This window comes from Rhinoderma darwinii, chromosome 3 (genome assembly GCF_050947455.1).
Source record: "Rhinoderma darwinii isolate aRhiDar2 chromosome 3, aRhiDar2.hap1, whole genome shotgun sequence".
NCBI classification, from domain to species: domain Eukaryota; kingdom Metazoa; phylum Chordata; class Amphibia; order Anura; family Rhinodermatidae; genus Rhinoderma; species Rhinoderma darwinii.
The window spans coordinates 81,838,517-81,852,400 of NC_134689.1; the positions used below are offsets into that span (position 1 = coordinate 81,838,517).

General features: G+C 39.0%; 1 protein-coding gene across 9 annotated transcripts in view; it reads right to left on the reverse strand.

The window, feature by feature from the left end:
- TENM2 (teneurin transmembrane protein 2) overlaps positions 1-13,884 on the reverse strand; it is a 2,339,501-nt gene that overhangs the window by 714,497 nt on the left and 1,611,120 nt on the right. For 8 of the 9 annotated variants that reach the window (XM_075856427.1, XM_075856426.1, XM_075856423.1 and 5 more), the window contains one exon: positions 10,148-10,357. The exons of the other annotated variant lie outside the window; for it this stretch is intronic. In XM_075856427.1, coding sequence (XP_075712542.1) covers positions 10,148-10,357 — 210 coding nt within the window. The remainder of the gene's footprint in view (positions 1-10,147; positions 10,358-13,884) is intronic. 9 annotated transcript variants of the gene reach the window in all.

Genomic DNA, 13,884 nt, shown 5'->3' on the forward strand with positions numbered 1-13,884 from the left:
TCTGTATCACTGTAAAAAATGGGTCCGAGGGGAGAATCTACAAGTGAAAGAAACTGTCTGTAACTGCCATATTCCCCACTGTACAGCTTCTACTAGTGCGGGGGATACAGGAACTTTTCTTTGGGTTATCACCCCTCTTACCAATCATTGAAGATATGTGCCCTGCGGGGGCTTTTTTTCCTACTCCAGGGGTGAGAATATGAACAGTTGCACATCGCATGAGTCCCTGTGAATAATCAGGACATTTGTCGAAACTGCGACTCTGATGTTTACTGGCATCTACATCACAGAGACTTTTGGTCTCCTTAGTTTTGAAGATTTTGTGAAGTACATTTAGATATAAGATTGATTGATTGATTGATTGACTGACTGACTGATTGATTGATTGATTGACTGATTGATTGATCCTCACATCTACAGTATATTGCAGTGAGGATATAGAATATACAAGGCATTATATAATAATCAGTTTAGAGGGTGTATATCTAGGTTGGGTGAGTGGGACTTGTTACTCTGCTTACAATAACTGAAAACTATTTTGCTTCATATTCATCATGTTGCTCAATGAAACATTCATTGTATAACATCCCAAGCTCTAGGTAAGGTCTCTGTCTATAAAATTATGGTAATGTTGGCATCTCAAGTATGTGTCTCCTAATGTCACAATAGTATTGTCAATCTTTCCGCACTTTTTGCCACAAGACAATATCAGGAGTGATTTTTTCCAGAGAAACTTGTCAAATGTATCCAAGTTCATAAGACATTTTGTTGCATGTGAGGGCAATGCAGCAGGATAGAACTTTCTAATTGCTGACAACTTGCAGACTCCATCTCATAACGTTGAAAAGAACATTTTGTTTTCTATTTCCAATAAATTTGTTTGCAAATGTTAAAACTGTAGTCTTATTATCTGTTTTCTGACATTAAAACTACAAAAGTGATCTATATACTATGGGGACTCATTCAACACCAAGATGGCCGCTGGCCAAGAACTTTTATACCAGTCACAGATTGCTGATAATTTATAATAATCTAAATAATTTACTGAAAAGCATACATAATTCTCTAAAAAACACATCACAGCTCCTGCAAAATAACTTTTTAATGATTAAGGAGGCTCTGTCACCACCTTATAAGTGGCCTATATTGTACATGATGTGATCGGCGCTGTAATGTAGATTACAGCAGTGTTTTTCATTTAGAAAAACTATCATTTTTGACGGAATTATGACCTATATTAGCTTTATGCTAATGAGTTTCTTAATGACCCACTTTTTGACCATGTGGGCGTTGTGGAGAGAAGTGTATGATGCTGACTAATCAGTGACCAATCAGCGTCATACAATTCTCCCCATTAATTTACTCTGCACATAGCGATATAGCTATATCGCTATGTGCAGACACATACACAAATACTAACGTTACTGCAGTGTCCTGACAATGAATATACATTACCTCCAGCCAGGACGTGATGTGTATTCAGAATCCTAACCACTTCTCTGCACATCTCTGTGGTGTAATTTTTGACCAAGTGGGCGATGTGGAGCGAAGTGTATGACGCTGACCAATCAGTGACCAATCAGCGTCATACACTACTCTCCATTCATTTACTCTGCACATAGCGATATAGCTATATCGCTATGTGCAGCCACATACACAAACACTAACATTACTGCAGTGTCCTGACAATGAATATACATTACCTCCAGCCAGGACGTGATGTGTATTCAGAATCCTGACCACTTCTCTGCACTTCTCTGTGATTTACAGCATAGCAGGCGTAGTCTCGCGTGATTACGTTGTAAGCTGTCATGAATGTAAATGAATGGAGAGAAGTGTATGATGCTGATTGGTCAGCGTCATACACTTCTCTCCACAATGCCCACTTGGTCAAAAAGTGGGTCATTAAGAAACTCATTAGCATAAAGCTAATATAGGTCATAACTCCGTCAAAAATGATTGTTTTTCTAAATAAAAAACACTGCTGTAATCTACATTACAGTGGCGATCACATCATGTGCAATATAGTCACAGAAAGGGGAACCCCCAGCAGAAGCAATCTGATAGACTATAATCAGCACATTCAGACAAAAAATCATGTCAAAAGTAAAAAAGTAATTGAAAACATGACAATGATAAAAGTGTATGCAGATGTACTGTATGTAGAAGAAAACTATTACATAACACAAATACCAGGCATAAAGATACAGCCCATTTCTGCACAGAATCTACAAGGGCCGAGCAGCGGCATTCTCACATAGATGCACCAAGGTAATTTGTCTTGCTATTATAAGCAGGTCCTGATTCTGCTATATAGAGTTAGTTTTACTATTTTTTTTTTATGAATAAATGTGGAGCTTAGTACTTTGTGTTTTACTAAAATAAGTATAATGGCAATTCCTTGATATAATGTTTTCTGTATAAGTGTTCTGATACCATACAGGACGCCAAAGTTTTAGCTGTGACAATGTAAATACCTATTCCAAAGCTTATCTTCTGCATGTACAATGTATTTACTTAGCAATTGGAATTATTTATTATGCACTGTGGGTATCAGATCTCACACTCACTACAGGTTGTTTTGCTAATAAAACACAGGGGGCTATTGTTTTTTATTTCATACTTTACGGAACTATTGAATGTCCCAATCATCCATTAGGAAAAACATAATTAACACAGAACGGCAGTGCTACTACACAAAACAATTCCAAAATAATGAATTCCTTAGATGCCCTGATCAGCTACTGCGAATACCAAAAAACAATCAATACTTCCAGGCACTTCTAATACATCCACAAGGGTATAAGCTTATCCCTAACTAAAATAAATGAGCAAATCAACAAAGCAGCCTCCATGTCTTTACACTAAGTCATTTACTTTGGAAAGTTTCAGCAAGCTCATCGCTCCATAAACCTGGTTCACCCACACAGTGGGGCAGATTTACTAATACTGTCTACGTTTTAGACAGAGTAAACTTAGACAAGGCAGTCAAAAAATGTGCCAAATTGATCAAAGTGGTATAATATATGTAGCGCATCTAGTAGACACTTTTTTCTTTCTTATAAAACCAATAAGTTGGCTAAGTTTGCGCCAGTTTTGTGCCAAAATTGTGGCACATTTTTGGCGCAGTTAAGTCCATGTCTCTTTCCACCAGACAACGCCCCTTTCCCTCTAAAACATGCCCCTTTGACGAGAAAGGCACAAAAAGTGTCTAAAGCAGTTAATAAATATAGCACACAGCATGTACACCAGAATTCTGGCTCAATTTAAAGCATAACTATTTTTTTAGGTGACTTTTCTGAATCAGCTATCATATGTGTGTACATATTGAATAACACTATTTATGACTTGTATGTGGAATTATTTTGCAGTTTTCTCCTATTTTAGCAAGTTCAATTTATTTTATGTTTTATCCAATTTTATTCGCACCAGAACACTTTACCAAGAAAAGCACTCCACCGCTAAACAAATATATTAATGTCTTTCAATCAACAATTATTTTATGTTTATACAGTTTATTTTATGTCAAGGTTCAATTGTTTTAAGTCAGTCTTAATCCGCAAATTGTAATCTGATTTTACACTGGCTTTAATAGTATGGCAACACTGTATGGAAAGCCAAAAGTTAGTCAACTAAGGTTGAGGTACTGCCATCCAGTGCAAGAAAAATAGTCTTTTAATTGGACAATGCGCTGGTGAATGGTCCAGAAGTTGTCCAATGGAGTAAAAAGTGTGCAGAATTCTATTTACTATCATTTGGACAGTCAAGTAATTAGGATTTATAACTAATCTTGATATCACTATTGTTATTTATTTTGAATATATTTTTATTGATTTTTTACAACCAGTATAATATAAGGAACAACTGCAAGCAGGAGGGGTGGTTTACGTCACTTCCCAACAAAACATGCAGGACCTCATATACCTGGATCTGATATATGTGGTTCTGCATGACTTGTTCAGAAGTGACAAATCTCAACTAAAAAGGACTAGCTTAAATCAGAGTCATTTGTAGAGAAAACTCTTTAGACCAGTAAAGGTATTTGGTGAGAGGTAGATTCTAAAGACAGAAGAAGGAGAGAGAGGTCAAACATCACACTTCAAACCTCAGAAGCCTATCCAGGGAATCCATATGAGAAGAAACCTGCTATGGGAGCGTTGCTCCCAGTGAGAGAGCTCTACAAAACTGTAAAGCTGTAAAATATTTCCTTTCATATATTTATTTTGTTCCATTGAGGGATGGTAGGGATTGCTGCAGTCTTCCATTTGGCAGAGACCAGAAGTCTAGCAGCTGCTAAAACCTGGTAAAACAAAAATCCATTTACGCCGATTGGTAGACGAGATATTAGCATGATAGCCAGGTTGACTGTAAGTTGCAAGGTACAAATTTCATTTATTTAGTCAATCAGTAGGGACCAGAAGCTCAGAAGTAGTGAACATTGGCATTATATATGAAAATACATGTGTGGCTCTGGCCTGCATCTCCAGTAGAGGGCGGGGGGGATCCATCTTTATAAAAGTGAGTATATTTATCAGGTGTTATATACCATCTCAGGCGTGGATTCACACTCCCCTTGAACTCTCTCAGAAAATTAAGATTCCATTATGCTATGATTAATATTATGAGTTACTGTTCTGCTACTATGTTTGGGTTTTAACACTGACAAGTGTGAGGGTCATGACTTATCGTTGATAGTCTTTCTGTGATTTTGACGAAAACAATAAGTTCATTATTTAGTATGCAAGATATTGCCACACACAATTCTTTCAGGGCAGATCTTCCCAAATCATTCTTTTCAGCAATGGATATTCACTAATAGTTTTCACTGCTTACACCACAGTAAATATAAATAAAATACTTCATAGTGCATGATACTTGCAGAAAACAGTTACATTTGAGGTGCTCAGAAGTACAATCAATAAACTGCCAGACCAAGAGAACCTTACCTCAATGCTAGTACAGCATTCATAATACAGTGCCTTGATAAAGTATTCCAACTCCCCCCCCCTTTCGTGTTTTTCCTGTTTTGTTTCCTAGAATTAAAATTTATTTTTAATTTGATTTTATGTAAAGGGCATGATAAAATAACTAAAATTGTTACAGTGGAATAATAAAAAAAATAAAACTTGTTTAAAAAGAAAAAAAACCTAAAAACTGAAAAGTTGTAAGTGCATATGTATACACCCCCTTTGCTCAGAACCCCCTAAATAAGGTCTGGTCAAACTATCCACATGATGTCAGTATAAATACACCTGATCTGAAAGGCCCCTGAGTCTGCAAAACCCCTAAGCAAATAACATGAATAACAAGAGCTCTCCAAACAGGTTAGAGACAAAGTTGCGGAGAAGTATAGATCAGGGTTGGGTTCTAAAAAAATATTCTAAACTTTGAACATCCCACGGAGCACCATTATATCCTTTATGACAAAATGGAAAGATTATGGCACAACTAGTCCATCAAAACTCACAGACAGGGCAAGGAGGGCAATAATCAGAGATTTACCAAAGAAACCAAAGATAACACTAAAGGATTTCCAAAGAAAAGGAAGAACATAGAACAACTATAAGCCGTACACTACACAGAGTGGGTTTTTATGGAAGAGTGGCCAGAAAAAAGCCATTGCTTAAGGAATAACATAAGAAAACACGTTTTGAGTTTGCTAAACAGCATGTGGCCAAACACATGGTAGAAGTTTCTTTGGTCAGATGAGAATGAAATTTAACTTTTTGGCTATCATGGGAAATGCAATGTGTAGCGCAAACCAAACACTACCCATCAGCTTAAGAACAAAATTTCCAAAGTGAAGCATGGTTGTGGTGGAGGCATCATTCTATGGGGATGATTTTAATCAACAGGGACTGGCAAATTGGTCAGGATTGCAAAAAAGATGGATGGCAGTAAATACAGGGCAATTCTTGAGGAAAACCTGTTTCAGTCTGCCCGAGATTTGAGGCTGGGACGGAGGTTCACCTTATAGCAGGACATTGACTTTAGAATACTGCTAAAGCTACGCTGTACTGGTTTAAGGGGAAACCTTTAATAGTCTTGGAATTGCCTAGTCAAAGCCCAAACCTCAATCCAATTGAGAATCCGTGACATCACTTGAAATCTGCTGTACACCAACACAACCCATCTAACTTGAAGGAGTTGGAGCAGATTTGCCTGGAAAGGCAAAAGGTGTTTTCACAAGGGGGTGAATACTTATGCACATTAAAGTTCTCTACTTTTTTAGGCTTAATTATTGTCTGTGTCACAGTAAAAAACATGTTGCAAGTATTAGGTATGTTGTGTAAATCAAATGATACAAACCCCCCAAAACTAATTTTCATTTAAGGTTGTAATGTAATAAAACAGGAAAAACACTGAGAGGGAGAAAAACTTTCACAAGGCACTGTACATCTTTCAAATGTGCAGACACCGATCACAGATCTCAGTGCTGAAGACCTGGCCTCTTATTTTAAAGTTAAAATTGACAACACCTGGGATGATATTATCTCGCAGTCCCCTAGTATCATCGATCCCCTTCCCTCCCGCACACTCTCTTCTTCAATTTTAGCATTTGACCCAATAACAGAAGAAGTCACTAAGCTCCTCTCTTCTTCTCGTCCCACTACCTGTCCTAGTGATCCTATCCCCTCACACCTCCTCCAGTCCCTCTCCCCAACTGTCACTAGTAATCTGACTAAATTATTTAACCTCTCTCTTTCATCTGGTATCTTTCCCTCCTTTTTTAAACATGCCATTATAAACCCATTGCTGAAAAAACCCATCCAGCGCTGCTAACTACCAACCAGTCTCTTATCTGCCCTTCATCTCCAAACTCCTGGAACGCTTGGTCTACTCTCGCCTTATCCGCTATCTCTCTGCTAACTCCTTACAATCTGGTTTCCGCACTCTACACTCCACAGAGACTGCCCTTACTAAAGTCACAAATGATCTCTTGGCGGCTAAATCGGACGTTAATTACTCTCTCATAATTCTTCTGGATCTCTCTGCAGCCTTTGACAATGTAGACCACGAACTCCTACTTAACATGCTCCACTCTATTGGCCTTAAAGACACTGCTCTCTTTTGGTTTTCCTCCTATCTCTCTGACCGCTCGTTCAGTGTGTCATTTGCTAGTTCTACTTCTTCACCTCTTCCACTTGCTATCGAGGTTCCTCAGGGATCAGTCCTAGGTCCGCTCCTCTTTTCTCTCTAGACAGCCCCTATTGGACAAACTATCAGCAGATTTGGCTTCCAGTACTATCTCTACGCTGATGATACCCAATTATACGTCTCTTCCTATGACATCACCCCTCCCCTTACAAAACACAGTGATTCTCTGTCCGCTGTCTCAAACATCATGTCCTCTCTCTATCTGAAACGGTAGGTAAAAAGGAACAAAAAACACGGCGCCACATGGTGCAGGTTACTCAGGTAAATTGTAGTAAACTGAATGAAATACTACTAACCTGGTAAAGGATGATAAAAGGCACTTAGTCGTATTTGTGCTGCTGCCAAGACTCAATGACGGTGATCCAAAAGAAGACCGCAAATATTATGCTATAGGTGCAGGAAAAAAGAGAGTCTCCAAGGGGCGCTGCTACACTCAGGTTAATATACAAACCCGTTAACTGTAATAAGTCACGTATAGGATGTAATTGATGAAAAGGTTTATTATAGATAATAGAGGCTACGCGTTTCAATGCCGCACCGGCATATTCATCAGGCCATATTAATATCATATTGCCTGATGAAGATGCCGGTGCGGCATTGAAACGCGTAGCCTCTATTATCTATAATAAACCTTTTCATCAATTACATCCTATACGTGACTTATTACAGTTCACGGGTTTGTATGTTAACCTGAGTGTAGCAGCGCCCCTTGGAGACTCTCTTTTTTCATGCACCTATAGCACTCTATCTGAAACTGAATCTTTCTAAAACGAGCTCCTTGTGTTCCCACCATCTACTAACCTACCTAAACCTGATGTCTCCATCTCAGTGTGTGGCACAACCATAACTCCTTGGCAGCACGCCCGCTGTCTCTGGGTTATTTTTGACTCCAATCTTACCTTTACTCCTCACATTCAATCACTTACATGCTCCTGTCATTTTCACCTCAAAAACATCCCCAGAACCCGCCCTTTTCTTACTGTGGAAACAGCCAAAACTCTCATTGTCGCTCTGATTGCAGCAGTCAGGCTCATCTTTCTGACCAACCGCTAAACCAACGCCTCTACCATGTGCCAGTCACTACACTGGTTGCCCATCCTCTTCAGAATGAAATTCCACCTTATTACTCTCACCCACAAAGCTCTCCACAGTGCTGCACCTTATTACATCCTGTCCCTCAGCTCTGTCTACCACCCTACTCGCGCTTTACGTTCTGCCAACGACCTTAGATTAAAATCCTCGATAATCTGAATCTCCCACTCCCATCTCCGAGATTTTTCTAGTGCTGCACCAGTCCTCTCGAATGCGCTACCCAAGATAATCAGATTAATTCCCAATATCCACAGTTTTAAACGTGCCCTGAAAACACATCTTTTTAGACAGGCCTATAAAATTCCCTATTCTGACTCCTTTCCTTGGCCCCATTAGTCATCAGAATAAGATTCCCTCACACTCCTTCACTTCATGTCCGTCATACACGGATACTGGCTGGTGACCGGCTCATGCCGCTTTATGTTACCACCCATGTGTATAAAAATGGCTGGACTATTGTACAGAACAAACACTGTTACACTTTGTGTCTCCCTTATTTCCTCATATATTGTAGGCTCTTGCGAGCAGGGTCCTCAATTCTCCTGTCTGAATTGTAAATTAGCTTTGTCACTAATGTCTGAAATTGTCTGTTTATGTTCCCTCTAAATTGTAAAGTGCTGCGTAATATGTTGGCGCTATATAAATAAAGATTATTATTATTATTATTATTATTATTATTATTATTATTATATACGTATATAACAGTGCATACACTTGACAGAAATTGTTAAAGAGACACTAGCTTTAAAGCTGAACAACAAAACACAATACAACACAACTGGAGTGATAAAGATGGAAAGGACCAGAGCCTGACGGGCCCTTGTTTTCAGATTTTTAGAAGACTGCTGGATTCAGGAGCTCCTGTAAGAAGATTAACAAATAAGTGTATTGTTTCTTCTTTTTTACTTTATTTCTAAGTTTACAGTCCCTTTCAAAAAACAAGGACAGAGCCCTATCAATAAGGTGTTCTTAGAGACGATAAGCAGATTGCACTGCACCTCCTCATCAATGGACCAAATGTATGGAAAGCTGATAGCAGTCGCACCGAAAAACTAAATAAGAGGATGCCTGTATGGGATTTTCTATTATAATAATATTGTTTCGCCACGAGTCAGATCGTAATAGCTGGAACTCATGCTAAATTATGAGCCAGAGAGGATGCAATGAGAGTGAATGTTATCATAAATAAGTAACAGTTATTGCTATAGACTCTTCATATTGATCATTACTGTGTGGTAGGCTAGACTTTTTTTATTTCTCATGCAACAAGAAATTCTTTTAAATTCAGATATTGTCCTACTGTCTACTAAGAAATAAAAGTCTACAGGAGAGTGTCTAAGACAAATAAAAAATAACTAGCCAGAGCACCATTTCCCGGCCAGCGTGCTGGTAAGGTTCATTTTTTTTACCGTCCACAGTTCTTTACAGCTGTAGGATGGTATATATGGACTATCCATCTACACTCATCTTCCAATAAAACAAAGACCTAATCTCCTCCACGTAGCTTTCCCTTACTTGCTTTTATTTGATATATTGCATTCTTGTTGAGTTATTATTTTACATATATTTAATAGAAGTAGATTATACTGCGTAGTGCATGTTATATACTTCATGGTGAGAATAATCTAGAAATAGACAGTCAATGTAAATGCAAAGCAGCTTGAGAAACTTGAGCTTTATTTTTCAGTACTTGTATAAATATTCTAAGTAGAAATCTTATTTCTGTGCTGGAAGATTTTTTTTGTCATAATGAATGATGATACAGTGGACATAATGGCAGATACATCACACATACAGAAAATACATAGTGGATGATGAGGATTATCTCAGCACATTTCTGGAAAGAGACATAAACAAAAAACAACTAATGATATATCACTTGACAGAAGGTTCTTACCACTGCTGGAAGGCTGTTGGGAGCCTGAGCATGCTCGGAGCAGGTATGAGTTAGGAGAAAACTCCTCATCAGGGTTAGTGTCCATGATCTGATGAGAAGTATTGCTGTCTAGTAGTGGCATCTGGCAGCCTACAGGTGGAGGATTATGGGAGCTGGGCAGTTGTGCAGATGGTAGTAGGCTAGACGAAGATGTAGATGGGATGGGACGACCTGGGAAAGAGCAACAGGGATCAAAGGTCAGCAATGAATGTAATGAACGTGCACACAGAAACATTTACGTATATGTAACATTTCCAGTTGGTTAAAGAAACAAGGAATTATTACATAGGAGAGACATTGGACATATTACAGGCTGTACAGAACATGAGCTTTTACATGGTGACTAGCAGCCTCGACAGGCGGGTTGTGAATTTATTATCTTTAATGAAGTACTATTATTACCATGACTATAATGTTTTTAGATGGCATTGTTTCAATTCAAAATTGCTATTTCGTTGTAATGATTAACGTAATCAAACATCATTTTTTTTATACATCATCTAGGTCTAACTACAATATTAAAAAAAAGTACAGAAACATATTAAACACTCCAACCCCCAAAATGAAGCCAAAATCTTCTTAAGTGTCCTATGGACAACAGTGGGCATTGTCCTGGGCAGCTATCAGAGTATTGTAATTAAAAGACAGTGGAGGAGAATAGAAGTACATGAGGTCAAAACTTTTTTAGTGCTCTGCATTCTGCCATTCTTCTGAAAATGTGTGAAAAAATTTAGAATTGGGCGTTATTATTCCCCATGTCAGTAGGGTGGTGTACCGATGCAATCTGACACTGGCAGCAAAGGACACACCCCACTGAGAAAGTGAATGGTAACACCCAGCTGGGGTGTTGGTAGACACTAAGCATACCTGGAGCACCATGGGACACTAGTGAAGGAGGAAGATTGCTGGACCTGAGAGATCTGGGGCACCAGGCAAAACACTTCGGGCATGTGCCCCTGGTGCCCTGTGCTAGCAACACAATTGTCAATTTATTCATATTTCCAGGAGGAATAACGCAAAGCAGATTGCTAGTATTTCCTAAAACATACATGTCAGGAGAGCTAACATGTCCTGTTAAAATGGGTTGTCTGAGATAAGGAAAAAAATTGTTAAGAGCAGGAAAGTTGATAAAAAAAACAAAAAACAATACTCACCTGTTCAATCCCCACTGCTGCAGCGCTGCTGCTCTGTTGGTCCCTGTTGCTGTTTCTTTACTTGTCCTGCAGTGGTGATGAGCTGATAAAGCAAGTGACCACTGCAGCCAATCAGTGGCCTCGGTGGTCTCATGCTGTACATGCTGACATCACCACTAAGGCCAGTGATTGGCTGCCGCAGTCACGTCCATGAATGGTATCTGATCGCTGCAGGAAAGTCAACCATGACCGGCAGGGACCACTGAAGCAGCGGGGGATTGAAAAAGTGAGAATTGTTATTTTTTTTTACATGGTCAATTTTCCTGCTCTTAGAGAAACATTTTTAAATCCCGGACAACCCCCTTTAAGCTATACAGCGACGTCTAAATGTTAGGTGTGTGTGGGGGGTGAATTTGCTTCAAAGCTTTCTTATAAAGTTCCATAGTAACTCTTGTGTAACCAAAGCTCAGGGTTACAATGTCAGACAACCATTTCATAATCAGAACTGCAAGATTGTGATCTGGCTGTTTTGCATTATCAATGACGGGGTAAAACTAATTTTGGTTGCACTGATAATGCAGGTCAAGCAGTCAAAATCTTTGTAAAACTGACACAAATAATAATTCTAAATAAATATTCTAATTTTTACTCTGAGAATTTTCTCCACCGATTATGATTCATTCTGGAATTAATATATAATTGACATTTTGTGATAAAACACCAGTCACATCAGGTAGGTCATTGTTGACAATACAGGTTTCCCCTTCACCGATTGTATATTGATTATAATGAAATGAATTTGCATGTGAAACATTTTACATTATGTTGTCATTTGATGGTCATTGTCCTCTACATAATAAAGAATAGATGTAGTTGCCTTGATGAATAGCTATAAGTTTGTGACCTACAGAATGAACGAGTCAGCACTCCTTGTTTCACAAATGTGCTAAAGTTAGCAACTTTGCAATCACATAAAAGTTTAAGTTCCTACGGAAACATAAACTGGAGATGAAGTAAAGTAAAACTAATTGACTCCAACACACCACCCTTGACTACTTCATAATAATTTTACTGCTCGCAGAGAAATACATCACTTATACATTCTGTACATTAATATTTGGAATAGTGGATCACCGCAAGCCCTACTAGATATCCCGAAGTATAGATAGTTGTAATGGCATTAGCAAAGTGATAACGTATTGCACCAATTGTGAAAAAGAAAGAATTGTATAAGTGTTTAATTCCTAGAACAGGTTTCTTAAAAACTGGTTCTGAAGTATCCCATGTAAACTCATATATTTAAAGTTTTAACCCATTGAAGTCAGAAAAAAAGCCAAGTCCTTTAAGTGTTACTCTGGGCAAAACCTGAAAATACAGCTATTGCCGGGAGTGGAAGCAGAGCCCAATAGTCTTTCCTTAATGTTCCCACGGTGTCTGTCTTTATGCTCAGTTGCCTGGCAGTAATTGTCATGACCTGTCCAGGGTATAAATGGAATGACTTACCGTAAAGCCTACACATGCGTGCACAATTAGCTTTTTCCTATACAGATTTACTGGGCAGAGCCTAATAACCACTGGCGGGCACCAGAGCATACAGACAGGATGCAGGAGGGGTCTGCCAGAGGGATCTGCCAGAAGACACTTGTGGATGTACTGATTGGCCAAGAGTAGACTATATACTGTAGGAGTCTATGGGGTGGGGGTGGGTACCTCTATTTCAAGCAATGGCTTGCTTTTCCACTTTCTTTAGTCTTACTCTTTCTATTACTTTAAAAATTACAGCTCTCACTAGCAAATTTCATTCACTGAAGGGAACATGTGGCCACCAAGGTGAAGCAAAAATGACAACTACAGTAGTTAAAAAAAAACACAAAAAAAACCTGCTGAAAAATGCCCTACCCCGATACTGGACCATTTCTTCACAAGCTCAACAATGAAGAATAATGAAGAATAATACATTAAGATACATATTGCCATTGTACTGAGGCCCCATGCACATGACCGTAAAAAAACCTCTGTAATTGCGGACCCGGTTCTATTGGCCGCGGACACCTTTTCGTATCGCTACGGAAGGGTGTCCGTGCTGTAGAACCGTGCCGAGAATTACGGAGCATCTCCTACTTTTCGATTTTTACGGGCCGTGCCTCCATACTTCGTATGGGTGCATGGCACAAAAATGTGGCCCACGGCAGCCGGCCGTGCTCGCAATCGCGGGTTATGATTACGGGCACGGCCGTGTGCATGAGGCCTGAAGGTCTGATTTACCAGTTAAAACAACAAAACAAAAGCGCACAATATAGATAAACTGCCATTCTGTCATTTAGAATTGCTCACTGAATGAATCCTTTTGCTCACATACACTACGGTGAAATTCAGAGGTTGTAAACGTGACATGTGGAGAAAGTGCTTCATTTATTTTTCAAAACGCATCACCTTTACATCTGAGCATTGCCCGACTGCAATCTTCTAACCAGGACAGACTGTTTCACCTGAAATTCCCTGGCTTCCTATACAACGTGCATCGTAGAGAGGCGTACGAGTCCAAGTAAGGTCAAAACACAGCAA